Source organism: Stenella coeruleoalba, assembly GCF_951394435.1.
Source record: "Stenella coeruleoalba genome assembly, chromosome: 3".
Classification (NCBI taxonomy): Eukaryota; Metazoa; Chordata; class Mammalia; order Artiodactyla; family Delphinidae; genus Stenella; species Stenella coeruleoalba.
In genome coordinates, this window is record NC_137148.1 from 165264300 (window position 1) to 165277191 (window position 12892).

A 12892-nucleotide genomic window follows, 5' to 3' on the forward strand; every position below is an offset into this window, starting at 1 on the left:
CAGCCAATGCTGATGCTGTGACCACAGCCTGGGTCCCCACCCAGCTTGATGAGAGTTGAAAGGTAGTAGCCCAGGCTGGCCTGTAATCGGTGCCAACTTCCTGGAGGAGGTGGCACAGGCTGGGTATGAAGGATGAAAATGGGACTGGACAGCAGGGGTGCTCGGGATCCAGGCCGGATGCAGAAAGGGATGGAGCACACAGGCGTGGGCTGTTCATTATCCCCCACCCATGGGGACACCCTGGAAGGGTCATGAAAGAGTCCCCAGCGTGTTGCTTCCTTTGAAGGAAACTAGTAAACTGAGCAAAAAAACAGCTGAGCATCCACCAGGTGACTCATGGCCCAGCATCTCCCCCTAAATCCTGGAGAAGGATCCTTTCACAAATATTAACGGAGCACTTGCAGTGCACCAGACGCTATCCTAGCCGCTGGAGACGCAGTGGTGAACGAACCAGACATACGGACCTCTCGGGGCTGAGGTTCCGGCTGAATTCTGCTGAACTTGTAATGTGCCCTGTCCGGAGGTAGTGGTGGCCCCCAGCCCGCAGGCCTTTACTCCCCGCGGGGATGGGAAGGTCTCAAGGCAGCAGTAAGAGTCTGTTGGATCTCAGAACCCCCTTCTGGTGCCTTGCTCTACGTGAGGCCACAGGCAGCACTGGCTCTGGCTGGAGAAGTCAGGCACCTGAGGGTACCCACCTGGCACTTAGGAGTCTTGCTATAGCCAGACGCCAGACACAGGGCTTGGCATGCAATAGTTGCCCTATAAATAGTGGCACCATTTTGGTTCCGAGGGTGCGGCTAACTGCCCAGGTTTGGCGGAGAAGGTGAAGTAGGACCCGGCGCCTGGTCGGCGGGTCCCAGGAGCCCGCGAAGTTGATGTGCGCACGCTCCTCCTTCCGGGAGAGGTCCCACCCCTGGGGCCCTGGCCTCGCCTCCTGCGCCCTTTCCGGCCCCGCCTCTGGTGCGCGCGGCCAGCTGAGCCCCGGGAAAGGCGGTGATCGCGGCTGCAACAGCATGACTTTGGAGGCGATCCGCTACTCGCGGGGCTCACTACAGATCCTCGACCAGCTGCTGCTGCCCCAGCAGAGCCGCTATGAGGCGGTGGGCTCGGTGCGCCAGGCCTGGGAGGCCATCCGCGCTATGAAGGTGGGGTCGCTCGGTGGGACCGGGGTGGGGGGCTTCCCATGCCTGCAGTCCCTGACGCCCCCATTTCCCCACCAGGTGCGCGGCGCCCCAGCCATTGCGCTCGTGGGCTGCCTCAGCCTCGCCGTGGAGCTGCAGGCGGGCGCCGGGGGACCGGGACTTGCCGCGCTCGTGGCCTTCGTGCGCGACTCTCTGAGCTTCCTTGTCACCGCCCGGCCCACCGCCGTCAACATGGCCCGCGCCGCCCGAGACCTGGCCGACCTCGCAGCCCAGGAAGCGGAGCGGGAGGGCGCCACGGAGGAGGCGGTCCGAGAGAGGTAGAGGGGCCTTGTGCCAAGCGCTGCTTTAACCGGCGGCTATTCATTCTTTTTTTTTTGCACAACGACCCATGTTACAGATGGGGAAACTGAGGCAAAGTGCTCTTAGTCCAGTGCCACACAGGCAGGGCTGGGACTCACCACCGGACAGCCTGGCCCCGAGATCCTTGAACTCAATGCCCTGACTTTGACCTCCCTGAACGTCCCCAGCCCTATCTGCCCTTGGAGGCCCTTTTAAGTGCCACCTCATTTACCTAGTTTTTGCTTTTGAAGAATTTTGTTTCTAGCCCTCGTCCTCTCCCTGCTCTCTTCCCACTCTCTCCCTCCCCATCTGCTGCACAGATACTCTCCATGTTCCTTAACCCCCACCAGGGTCCCTTCTGCCTCAGGGCCTTTGCACACACCATTTCTGCAAGCCAGGTATCCATCTACTTAATCTCCTCTCCTTCGAATTTCAGGTTTGTGCCTTCCCCCCCCCCCCATATAATACAGCTCATTCCTGTCCTCTGTCTCCTGACTCCGCTGCCTTTTCCTTCACTTTATTGTCTGTTCATCACCTGCTTCCCCCACCTCAGTGTCAGCTCCAGAGGAGCAGAGATTTTTGTCTTGTTCACTGCTGTGTCCCCCAGCCCCTGACGCACAGGAGGTGCTTAGTAAGTGTGTCTCAAGAGCAAATGGAGTTACAGTCAGGTGGCTGTGGCAGAAGGGTCCAGACCCACAGCTGTGAGAGGCTTTCAGCAGGAGGGCTCCAGGAGAGCGGTGTTGGGCAGGGAGGAGGGGCTGGTGTGGGCCCTGAAGGCTTGTGACTTGTGCTCAGAGTCCCTTATCGGCCCCAGAGTGATCCGCTGGACCGAGGACATGCTGGCAAAAGACCTCCGGGACAATCGGAGCATCGGGGACCTGGGAGCCCGCCACCTCCTAGAGCGGGCAGCCCCCGAGGGCGGCAAGGTGACAGTGCTGACCCACTGCAACACCGGTGCGCTGGCCACTGCTGGCTATGGTACAGCCCTCGGTGAGTGGGCATCCGCAGGGATAGGGGAGGGCCCTTTTTGGATGCAAGAGAAAGAAACCCAAACCACTTTATACACCCCCCCAAAATGTGAATTGATTAGTTTTTGTACAGAAACACTCAGGGGGTTGGCTTCAGGCATGACTGGATCCAGAGGCCCAAATCATAGCATCAGGGTCCATCTGTCCGTATCCCTAAGATCTGCCCTCCTCCATGGTGGCATCACCCTCATGCTCCACTCGTCGGCCAGGGTTCAGATCACAAGGAAAAGAGCCTAGGGTCTCTATTCCGACAGTGTTAGAAAAGTCTCCTTGTATCTCGGGGGCTCTGATGGAGTCATCTGTCCATCTAGGATCAGTCAATCGATAGGCCTGGCCTGTGCCATGTGCCTAGAAAATGGGTGGGGGGAGTTCCCTGGCAGTCCAGTGGTTAGGTCTCAACACTTTCACTGCTGTCGCCCAGGTTCAGTCTCCGGATGGGGAAGTGAGATCCCACAAGCCGTGCAGTGCAGCCAAAAAAAAACATTAAATACTTTTTAAATAAAAATAAAGTTACATTAAAATTTAAAAAAAAGAAAGTGGGTGGGATGTGGACTCCAAGAGGACTGAGGGGTAGGGCGTAGCCCCCTAAAGAAAGATTAGGGTAGCTGTGACCAGGACCAGGGGGACTGGGTCCTGGAGTTCAAGGCAGCGGATTCCACTTGATCCTAAATTCTCCAGGAGGTTTCCCTACCTGCCTAGGTACCACCCTTGGGCCTGGGGACTGAGGCTCTGATGGCAAGACATTCATTCATTCACTCAACAAATATCTATGCTTAATAAATGCTTATCTCCTGTGTACCCCATCATTCATACATGCATCCATTCCTTCAGTCACTCAACATTTATTAAGCACCTACTGTGTGCCAAGCACAGTTCTAGGAGTTAGGGACCCAGCAGTGGAGAAAGTAGATCAAATCTCTGCCATCAGGAGCAGGAAAATAGGAGGAACAGACACAGGAACAGAACAAATACGTATGATGCATTTGAAGGTGGTAAGTGCTAAAGAGAAAGAGTAGGGGTTGGCAGTGTGAGGGTTGCTCTGTGAGATGGAGGAATCCCGGAAGACCTCACGGAGAAGGCATTCTCTAAACACATTTGTACCAGGCAGAGAGAACAGCCACTGCAAGGGCCCGGGAGTGGGACTGCATGGTTTGGAGAACCATGCTGCTAACCAGTGGGCTGCCCTGCCCATCTGTCCCTTTGCATCTCATCCTCCCGGTGGGCTGGGCCCCACAGGTGTGATCCGCTCGCTGCACAGCCTGGGCCGTCTGGAGTGTGCCTTCTGCACGGAGACCCGGCCCTACAACCAGGGAGCCCGGCTGACGGCCTTTGAGTTCGTCTACGAGCAGATCCCCGCCACCCTCATCGCCGACAGCATGGCGGCAGCCGCCATGGCCCACTATGGAGTGTCAGGTCAGCAGGTGGGGGATGCCAGTGGGCAGGGCTCCAGGCATCCAGGGCCCGGTGGTGACTCCCGGCATCTCATTCCCCAGCTGTCGTCGTGGGAGCCGACCGCGTGGTTGCCAATGGCGACACGGCCAACAAGGTGGGCACCTACCAGCTAGCCATCGCCGCCAAGCACCACGGCATCCCCTTCTATGTGGCTGCCCCCAGCTCGTCGTGTGACCTCCACCTGAAGACGGGCCGGGAGATCATCATTGAGGAGCGTCCTGGCCAGGAGCTGACCCATGTCAGTGGGGTCAGGATTGCGGCACCCGGTAAGCCATCCGCTCAGAGGGGGGCACCATAGGCCTGGGCACCTCTGTTGAGGCACCCTGACCCCTTCACAGGCAGCAGGTGGTATTTGGGGTGTCATCAGCCTTCTGGGGCATAAGGTGCTCCTTCAAGCCATATTTTAGAGCAGACACGTCTTGGAAGTCAGATTCAAGGTCAGAAGATACAGCTAACGAGTTGGGAAGCCTTGAGCGCATTGCCTTGCTCTTCTCCACCTCTGTTTTCTCACCTGAATAAGAAATAAGAGTACCACCTGGCCGACTGCTCATGAAGAGACAGATATTTCTCAGCCTCCCCACACTTCCTGGCTGTGTAGCCTGGTTGCCTAAAATTCATCCGTAAGAGCCCCATGAGCTGTTTTCATGACCTGCCTCATATACCCGAGGCGGTTCAGTGTAATTAACCCACGTGAAGTGGAGAACAGTGCCTGGCCCTTAGTGCTCGTTAAATAGTAACAAGTATGATCAAAAACCTTTTATAAAAAGGACCAGTTAGGGATAGGGAATTTGGGACTGACGTGTACACACTGCTATATTTAAAATGGATAACCAGCAAGGAGCTACTGTCTAGCACGGGGAACTGTATTCAATATCCTGTGATAAACCATAATGGAAAAGAATATAGATAGATAGATAATAAAAATAGATACATTCATTCTGAAAAAAATAATATTTTCTCGTGATTTTTTTGGTGCCCCTACTTTCCTGGAGGCTTAATTATTTAGCACTGATCAAAACCCATAAGACCATGGAAAGCAGAGTTGACAACCCACCATGTCCCTGCCCCCAAGAAAGCTGGGTAACACGGGCCAGGTGCAGTCTGGGGACCCCGATACTCTGTTCTGGCCACGGATCACAGGAATGCAGACCCCAGGAGAACAGGTCTTTCTTCTGATTTTTCCAAGAGAAGCCTTACGTTTGTTATATGTTTGAAAGCTCCCACACTTGGAAAGCTGGCAGCTAATTCAGTGGTCTTAAAAAACTGTGAACCAGAGAAAACAGTTTGCAGCCTCTTGTGTAAGAGATTGTTATTCATTCAGCAAATATTTTTGAGCACCTGGCCAGTGCCAGGTGACATGATAGGGCCGGGGCAACAGGAGTGAAAAAAAACATAAAAGTCCCTGCCCTCATAGAGCTGACATTCCAGTGGGGAGACAGCCAACAAACAAGATAAATAACAAAATTCCAGTGTATGTTAGAAGGGGGTAAAGGCTGAGGAGAAATAAATGAGGCACAGAAGGATATGGGAAGTGTCTGTGCAGGGGGTGGATTAGACAGGGTTATCAGAGAAGTTCTCACTGAGAAGGTGATATTTGAGAAAAAACCTGAAGGCAGTGAAACATCAAGTCATGTGCGTATCTGAGGGAAAGCATCCAGGCAGAGGGCACAGCCCATGCAAAGGCCCTGGGGTGGATTCTTGGAGTTTCCTAAAGAAATGCCTGGAGCAGGCACAAGTGGGTGGATGTATATAAGACTTTGAAGGCTTCTTCTTAGACAGTGACAATCCAGGAATGTAGGGGGTCTAAATTCATTACTGGTATCAAAACCCATGCCTTCATGCACTTTTGGGGTGAGGATCTCTAGATTCTCAAGGATTCCCCAATCCCAAAAACCACTGTGAGTGAGACAGGTGACAATAGCTTGAGAACTTTCAATGAGCCTAATACCTGCCTTTCTTGCCTCCACCCTCTCCCCTGAAGGAATTGGGGTTTGGAATCCTGCCTTTGATGTCACCCCCCACGACCTCATCACTGGCGGCATCATCACAGAGCTGGGTGTCTTTGCCCCTGAGGAGCTCCGGGAAGCCCTAGGTGCCACGGTCACCCTAGATGGACCCCAGAAGTAACCAACCTAGCTGTCCATATCCTGCCCCCATTATTTTTATAATAAACTTATTGAATGGCCTTCCCAAAAGCTGACCTTGTTCCCCCAACCACAATTCTTCCCAGAACAGAGAAAGCAGACAGGGCCTTTGCATGGCTCTTAAGATCCCAGCAGCTGAAGTCAAGCTGCCTGAGTTCATATCACAGTTCTACCGCCTTTTCTTTTTCTTTTTCTTTTTTTAATTAATTTATTTATTTTTGGCTGTGTTGGGTCTTCGTTGCTGCGTATGGGCTTTCTCTAGTTGTGGCGAGCAGGGGCTACTCTTCGTTGCAGTGTGCGGGCTTCTCGCTGCAGTGGCTTCTCTTGTTGCAGAGCATGGGCTCTAGGCGCTCGGGCTTCAGTAGTTGTGGCACACGGGCTCAGTAGTTGTGGCTCGTGGGCTCTAGTGCGCTGGCTCAGTAGTTGTGGCGCACGGGCTTAGTTGCTCTGAGGCATGTGGGATCTTCCCAGACCAGGGCTCAAATCTGTGTCCCCTGCACTGGCAGGCAGATTCTTAACCACTGCGCCGCCACGGAAGTCCTCCACCGCTTTTTCTGTTGTGTGATCTTGGCCAAATCACTTCACCTCTCCATGCTTTGTTTTCCTCATTTACAAAATGGAGACAATACTGGTACCTCCCTTTTTGGTTGCTCTCAGGGCTGGAATTAGGGTGACACCTCAGGTGCAAAATTTTAGAGGAGGCCCTGAGAAGCTCAGTAGTCAAGATAAAGAATAGCTTCATGCATTACTTTTGAAAAATCAAAATTAATGCAAAAACAATCCATGGTGAACAAAATATAAAGATATTAAATAGAACGAAACCCTGACCTTGCGTATCCTGACCCTACTCCCTTCACTCCTGATACCAGCCCTCGTGCCAACAAAACTTTATTTACAACATCAAGTAGCCAGTCCACAGGCTGTATTTGGACGATTTTTCTTTGTATTAAAATATTATTTTTGAATGTTGAATATATCTTTATCTTGATAACTGAAGTTCGGGGCACCCCTTAAATTTTGCACCAGAGTGCCTCACTTGCCTGACCGTAAGTCCTAGACTTGAAGTTTATGTATAAAGAGCACAAAACAGCATAAGTTTTATAAAGCAGATAAGCACCCAGTAAGTGTTAGCTTATCATTATAACCTTTACTTCGAAATTTTTGCGCAATGCTGGCTATCATCGACCGTCGTGGGTAGTGGTCACTTTAACTCTTTGCCACGTTGTATCCCGTGAGCCATTCCGCCCTCCGGCCCCACTGTATCCCATCGTGCCCTGCGTTTTTCGTCTGCGACCTCCCACAACCCCGCCTCTTCCGGTGCATGACTGATCATGGCGCAGGGGCAGCGCAAGTTCCAGGCGAGGAAACCAGCGAAGCGCAAGACAGCGGCGACAGCCTCGGAGCGGAACCGGGGCCCGAGGAAGGGCGGTGAGGAGCGGGCCGGGGACTGGGGGGCGAGGTGGGCCCGAGGTTCTCCGGCCTCACGAAATCGCATCTCTCCCCAGGTCTCGTTATCGCACCCAAGAAGGCACGCATCGTGCAACAGCAAAAGCTTAAGAAGGTGAGTTCGAGCGTGTGAGAGGCCCGGGATGGAGAACTCCCAGTGCTGTAAGCTTCAGTTTCCTCCCTTGTGCAGTGGGTACGGAAACATTACCTCCCAATCAGTGAGATTCCTAAACCCACGAGTGGCGCGCAAAATGTGTTCGGCACACACTGGCAGCTTTCGCTGAAATTGTCCTCGTTAATAGACCCCGAGAGGGAAGGCAGCCTGGGAAAGGGGTGGAAAACCCCAGCTTTGCAAGAAGACAGTGCTGGGAGCAAAGCGCAGTTCCATCGACAGCTAGTGTATCTTCACCCTGAGCTTCTTAAAGAAGAAATGGTTGTAGCGATAGCACTTTTCTTCTAGAGTTGTAAGGATTCAATGCCATAGGACACCTGTAAATCCCTGAGAACAGCACAGGGCTGAAATAAACGTTTTTGTGGTTGTTTTTAAGTGTAGCTTTTTCGTGTGCGGGTGAATAGGGTTGATCTTATAAAGAAGTTGAAAAGAGATTTTTGTTAAGGTTGCAAAGAGACGTTACAAAGAGATCTGGTGGAGGCAGACCTGAATTCTAATTGTACAACACACACTAACTCACCCTATAATCTTGAGCAAATTGTTTAGAGCCTCAGTTTTTTGTTTTTTTGTTTTGGCTGCGCTACACAGCTTTCGGTAGTTCCCCGACCAGGGATTGAACCCCGTGCCCCCTGCAGTGGAAGATGGTATCTTAACCACTGGATCGCCAGAGCCTCAGTTTTCTTAGACCTGGGAACCCAGCAACCTGCTTACCTCCATGTCTCAGCCGGAGGGGGAAAGTGTCTCGTGAGCATCTCAAGCTCAGTATGTCCAGAACCAGGGTCCTGATCCTACCCCCACTGTGCTCCCCGACTCCACCATGATCCTGCCACAGTCCCTCCTTCCAGATACTCGGGATTCTCCCTTTCTCTCACATACAGGTTGGATCTCGTCCTTTTTGCCTTCAGGATTAATCTAGATTCCACCCACTTCCCACCTCTCTGACCCCCCAACCTGGTCCCATCCCATCATCTCCCACCTGGACCAGGGCAGTCACATCCTCCCAGATCTCCTGGCCCCGCCATTCCCCATAGCAGCCAGAGGGCACCTGTGAGCACCTGAATCAGGGCACTTCCCTTCTCTGCTCAGAACCCTCGGTGGCTCCCACCTCACTCAGGAAGAGCCCAGGTTCTCCCCACAGCCCACAGGACCCGGCACACTCTACTCCTGTCTTTTCCCTGCCCTCACCTCCTCCCTCTCTCCCTCCAGCCTCACTGGCCCCATAACTGCTCCTTGCCCCACCTCAGAACTTTTGCACTAGCTGTTTCCTCCGCCTGGATTCTTCTCCCGGAAATCTACACGGCTTCCTTCCTCCCAGTCAAGTCTGGCTGCAAGCGTTGCTTCTGAGCAGCTATCCCTGATGGCAACCCCACCCCATCCCTCACTCATCATCCCTTGTATTCTTTTCTCCATAGCAGCACTTGTCATCTGTTACCCTTCAACAGTTGACCAGAGGGACTTCACTGGCGGTCCAGTGGTTAAGACTCTGCGCTTCCACTGCAGGGGGCGCCAGTTCCAGTTCCGATCCCTGGTTGGGGAACAAAGATCCCGCATGCCACTGGGCGTGGCCAAAGGAAAAAAAAAACGGTTTACCAGAATTTGTCACTGACAGCTGTGTTGTCCACACACACTGAATGTCAGCTTCATGAGGGCAGAGGTTTTGCTGTGTCTTTGCTGTTGTTTCCCTTGCACCCAGGCGTGTGGTGACAGTCATGGTTGTCATGGTCATTGGAACTCACAGGTAGGGCAAGGGAGCAGTTTAGGTAATATGATTAAGCTACCAGTTTTGGACCCAAACACTTGGGTTCTGATTCCTGTGCCTTTACTTGCCTGCACCTCTTATTTCTCAGAGCCCCAGTTCACCATTAGCAAAGCAGAGACAAGGGGAGGCTGCCCGCCTGGAGGCTGAGGCTGGGGACTCTGGGCGTGCTGGGTTCCAATCTCCCATCACTCACATGATTTGGGAATCCTGGGCAAGTGCCTCCTCGCTACATGTGCCTCAGTTTCCCCAGCTGTAAAGTGGAAATGGGCAGAGGTTTAGAAGCTGAGATCCAGAGATGAGAAGGGGTTTTTCGGTGTGCAATGTTCCCAGGGTATGGGGCAGAAGCAGGACTTAACCCCCAGCCACCAGACTCTCAGGTGTTGTTTCGGGGGGAGTTGCTGATCCAGCCCCTTGTGAGCTCACAGGAGAAAGGGCAGCAGACCAGGCCCTCCCTCCCGCCTCAGGTCCCAGTCTGATTGTGCCATGGTTGCTCCCTCAGAACCTGGAGGTCGGGATCCGGAAGAAGATCGAACATGATGTGCTGATGAAAGCCAGCACCAGCCTGCCCAAGAAGCTGGCGCTGTTGAAGGCCCCCACCAAAAAGAAGGCGGCAGCCCCCGCCTCCACCAAGACGCCTTCCTAAGGATGCACCCCAGCAGAGGCCATCGCCGCAGCCCTGTCTGTGCTCAGACCTGTGCAGGGAGGAGAGGCCGTGCTCCCCAGAGCCTTGGGTTGCGCCTCAAACTTTACTGGGGCCCTGGCCCGTGAGCACGTGATCAGCAGGTCAGAAGTGCACTGGCTGGCTTCCCAGCGTGCCAAGGCCAGGCCAAGCTCAGGCCAAGACCAGGAGGATGCCTTCACCAACTTCCTGTGTCCCCCTACCCCTCCCCACATCCTGTCTCCACTGGTTTAACCCGGAGCAATAAACCTGACTTTGTCATTCCTCCCACGGTCACATGCTCCTGTGAGCGGGACGTGCTGGGGCCTGCGGCCAGGTGCCCCGACCAGGTCATCCCCAGCAGTTTCCACAGGAGACTAGCCACGTGCCGGGGAAGGACGAATGGGCTTCTGCACCTCCAGCCTGGGAGCCAGGGGAGAGTGTTCTTTCCTCCTGCCTTGGGTGACTCACCTACATACCCTCCATGGACATGCCTGTGTCACCCCCTCTGCCGGGGACCGGCCAGGTAGCCTAGTGAGTCACTTTCCCATCTGCAGGACAGGTACTGACACCACCTTGTAGAGTTAAAATGCCGATTAAACCAGAATGTGCTTATAAACTTCTCAGTGCCACCTCGATCTTTAAAGAAAGTCATAAGTCATAACAGCAAGTAGGAAGCACTGCCTGTGGCCCAGGCACTGCTCTGGTGCTTTCTACACATCCCTTCAGTCCTCATGATGCCCAGGTCAGGTCACATTAACATTCCAGAGCAGGGACTTGAACCCGGCACTGGCAGAGCCCCAGTACGTGTTCTCGGCTGCCCATCTGCTGCCTCTCTTAACAGACCAAGTTTCTGTTCTGTTCCATCCTGGGCTCCCCTCCCCTAAAACGTCTGTGCCTGTGGGATCGGCTGAGCCACTGTCTCTGGAGGGAGGTGGGAGTGCGGTGGCTGTTCCCCTGAGGTGGGTGACTGAACTCCCAACATTTTTCTTAAAAGCAAGGGACAGACACTGGAAAACAGTTTGGTGGCTCCTCGTTAAGTTCAGGCTGCAGTTACCACGTGACCCAGCCGTTGCCCACCAGGCACACACCCCAAGGGATCGAACACAGACTCAGTATCTCGCACACGTACGTTCACAGCAGCACCGGTCATGGTCACCCAAAGGTGGTAGCAACCCAGATGCTGCCAACAGATGACTGGATAAGCAAAGTGTAGTTTATCCACAGGATGGAATATTATTCAGCCATAAAACAGAATGATACAGTTCACCATGGGTGAACTTGGAAAACATTCTGAAAGAAGCCAGACACAAAAGGCCACATAATGTGTGATTCCATTCATGTGAAATGTCCGGAAGAGGCAAAGCCATAGCGATGGTGGTTCCCTATGGGGCGCCAGGAACTGGGGGAAGGGCAGTGGGGAGTGACAGCAAATGGGTATGGGGTCATCTCTGGGAGGTGATAAGGTTTTGAAACTAGATAAAAGTTGGTGGTTGCAAATGTTGTGAAGGTGCTAACTGCCACTGAATTATACCCTTCTAAATGGTGAATTTTCCATGTGAGTTTTAACCCCCGGAAAAGGCAGGAACGGTAATTTCACATGCAAAAAAAAAAAAAAAATCCTGATTTACATCTCAAAAACACAGGAATTGTGGCAGCAGAGCCCTAATTTGATGGCGAGACTTCACAGTTTGGAGTTGTCTGGGGCCCGGGGCTCAGGGTTTCTGTTAGGGGGAGGAGAGGGGCGGAGGATGGGGCCCAGGCCCGGGACTGGAGGGCAGGGCTGCCGCTTGGCTCTGTGATGCCCGGAGTCTACCGTTCCTTGAGCCCCACCTACAGGACCTGGACCCTCCTGCCATCTGCCCACCTCACAGCAGTCTCTCCCCTAAGCAGACAGCGAGTGACTTCTGCCCTTTGATATGGAGTCGCTTTGCACATTGGGCATCTATTGTGCGCCTACTGCATGCCAACCTCTGGGCTAGGTAGAGCTGAGAACTGACATTCTAGTGGGGAGAACAGAAAGCAAGGAAGCCCCAGGCCACCCCTTCCAGACCCCCGCCTCCACCCAGTCCTGCCCCCTGGCTTTTTTCACCTCCTGTTCCTTCCCCCTCCCAGGTGTCCCCTGCTCCTGGAAGGGGTCACTCTGTGCCACTCTCGTCCGTTTTCTACTCTGCATCTTTGTTGTGTCTCCAGCACCTGGAACAGCGCACAATAGTTGCTCCAGGAACAGGTGTTTGTTGAATGAAGGAAGGAAGGAATTGTTTCTTTCTGCAAGGAACATTTTGCGTCTCTGTAAATCAGTTCTGACCATTCAAAGCGTCATCGCTATACAGCACGTCCTTCCCTTCCGGGTTAGCTGGTTCATAACAGCGTCTTTGAACTATTTCACAGCTCCATCCATGAATTGTAAGCAACTGATAGCAATACAGAACCACTCTTATCTGCTCATTCTGGCCCACGCAGCTGAGGTTCCATTGACAGCCCTCCTCCCCTGTGGAAAAACCAATTTGCCTCCATTCGCACATTTATTTACTCAAATAGTCTGATCTGTTGTGAAAGTGCCCGTTTTCCGGACTCTCTTTTGAACCTCCTGTAACATCTGCCTGGTTCCCACAGGAGTTCAATACAAAAACTCTTAACACGTGTTCGTCTCTATTTGTCGGTGAGAGCCTTGACTGCACCCGCTTTTGAAAATTATCTTTTAACCTTTCTATCTGGAATCTCGAAAGGGTGAGGGGTGGGACCGGCTGGG

General features: G+C 53.2%; 2 protein-coding genes across 2 annotated transcripts; both read left to right on the forward strand.

Annotated features, from left to right (window-relative positions):
- Positions 1-105: 105 nt before the first annotated feature.
- MRI1 (methylthioribose-1-phosphate isomerase 1) lies at positions 106-6464 on the forward strand. Its single transcript, XM_079917485.1, has 6 exons — positions 106-1145; positions 1221-1459; positions 2296-2471; positions 3746-3922; positions 4003-4227; positions 5943-6464. Exons 1-6 carry the CDS (start codon positions 876-878, stop codon positions 6086-6088), a joined length of 1233 nt encoding a protein of 410 aa, XP_079773611.1. The 5' UTR covers positions 106-875; the 3' UTR covers positions 6089-6464.
- Positions 6465-7315: 851 nt separating this feature from the next.
- Positions 7316-10747, forward strand: LOC307184227 (leydig cell tumor 10 kDa protein homolog). The gene is made up of 3 exons (XM_079917550.1): positions 7316-7533; positions 7611-7666; positions 9982-10747. Exons 1-3 carry the CDS (start codon positions 7437-7439, stop codon positions 10123-10125), a joined length of 297 nt encoding a protein of 98 aa, XP_079773676.1. The 5' UTR covers positions 7316-7436; the 3' UTR covers positions 10126-10747.
- The last annotated feature ends 2145 nt before the right edge of the window (positions 10748-12892 follow it).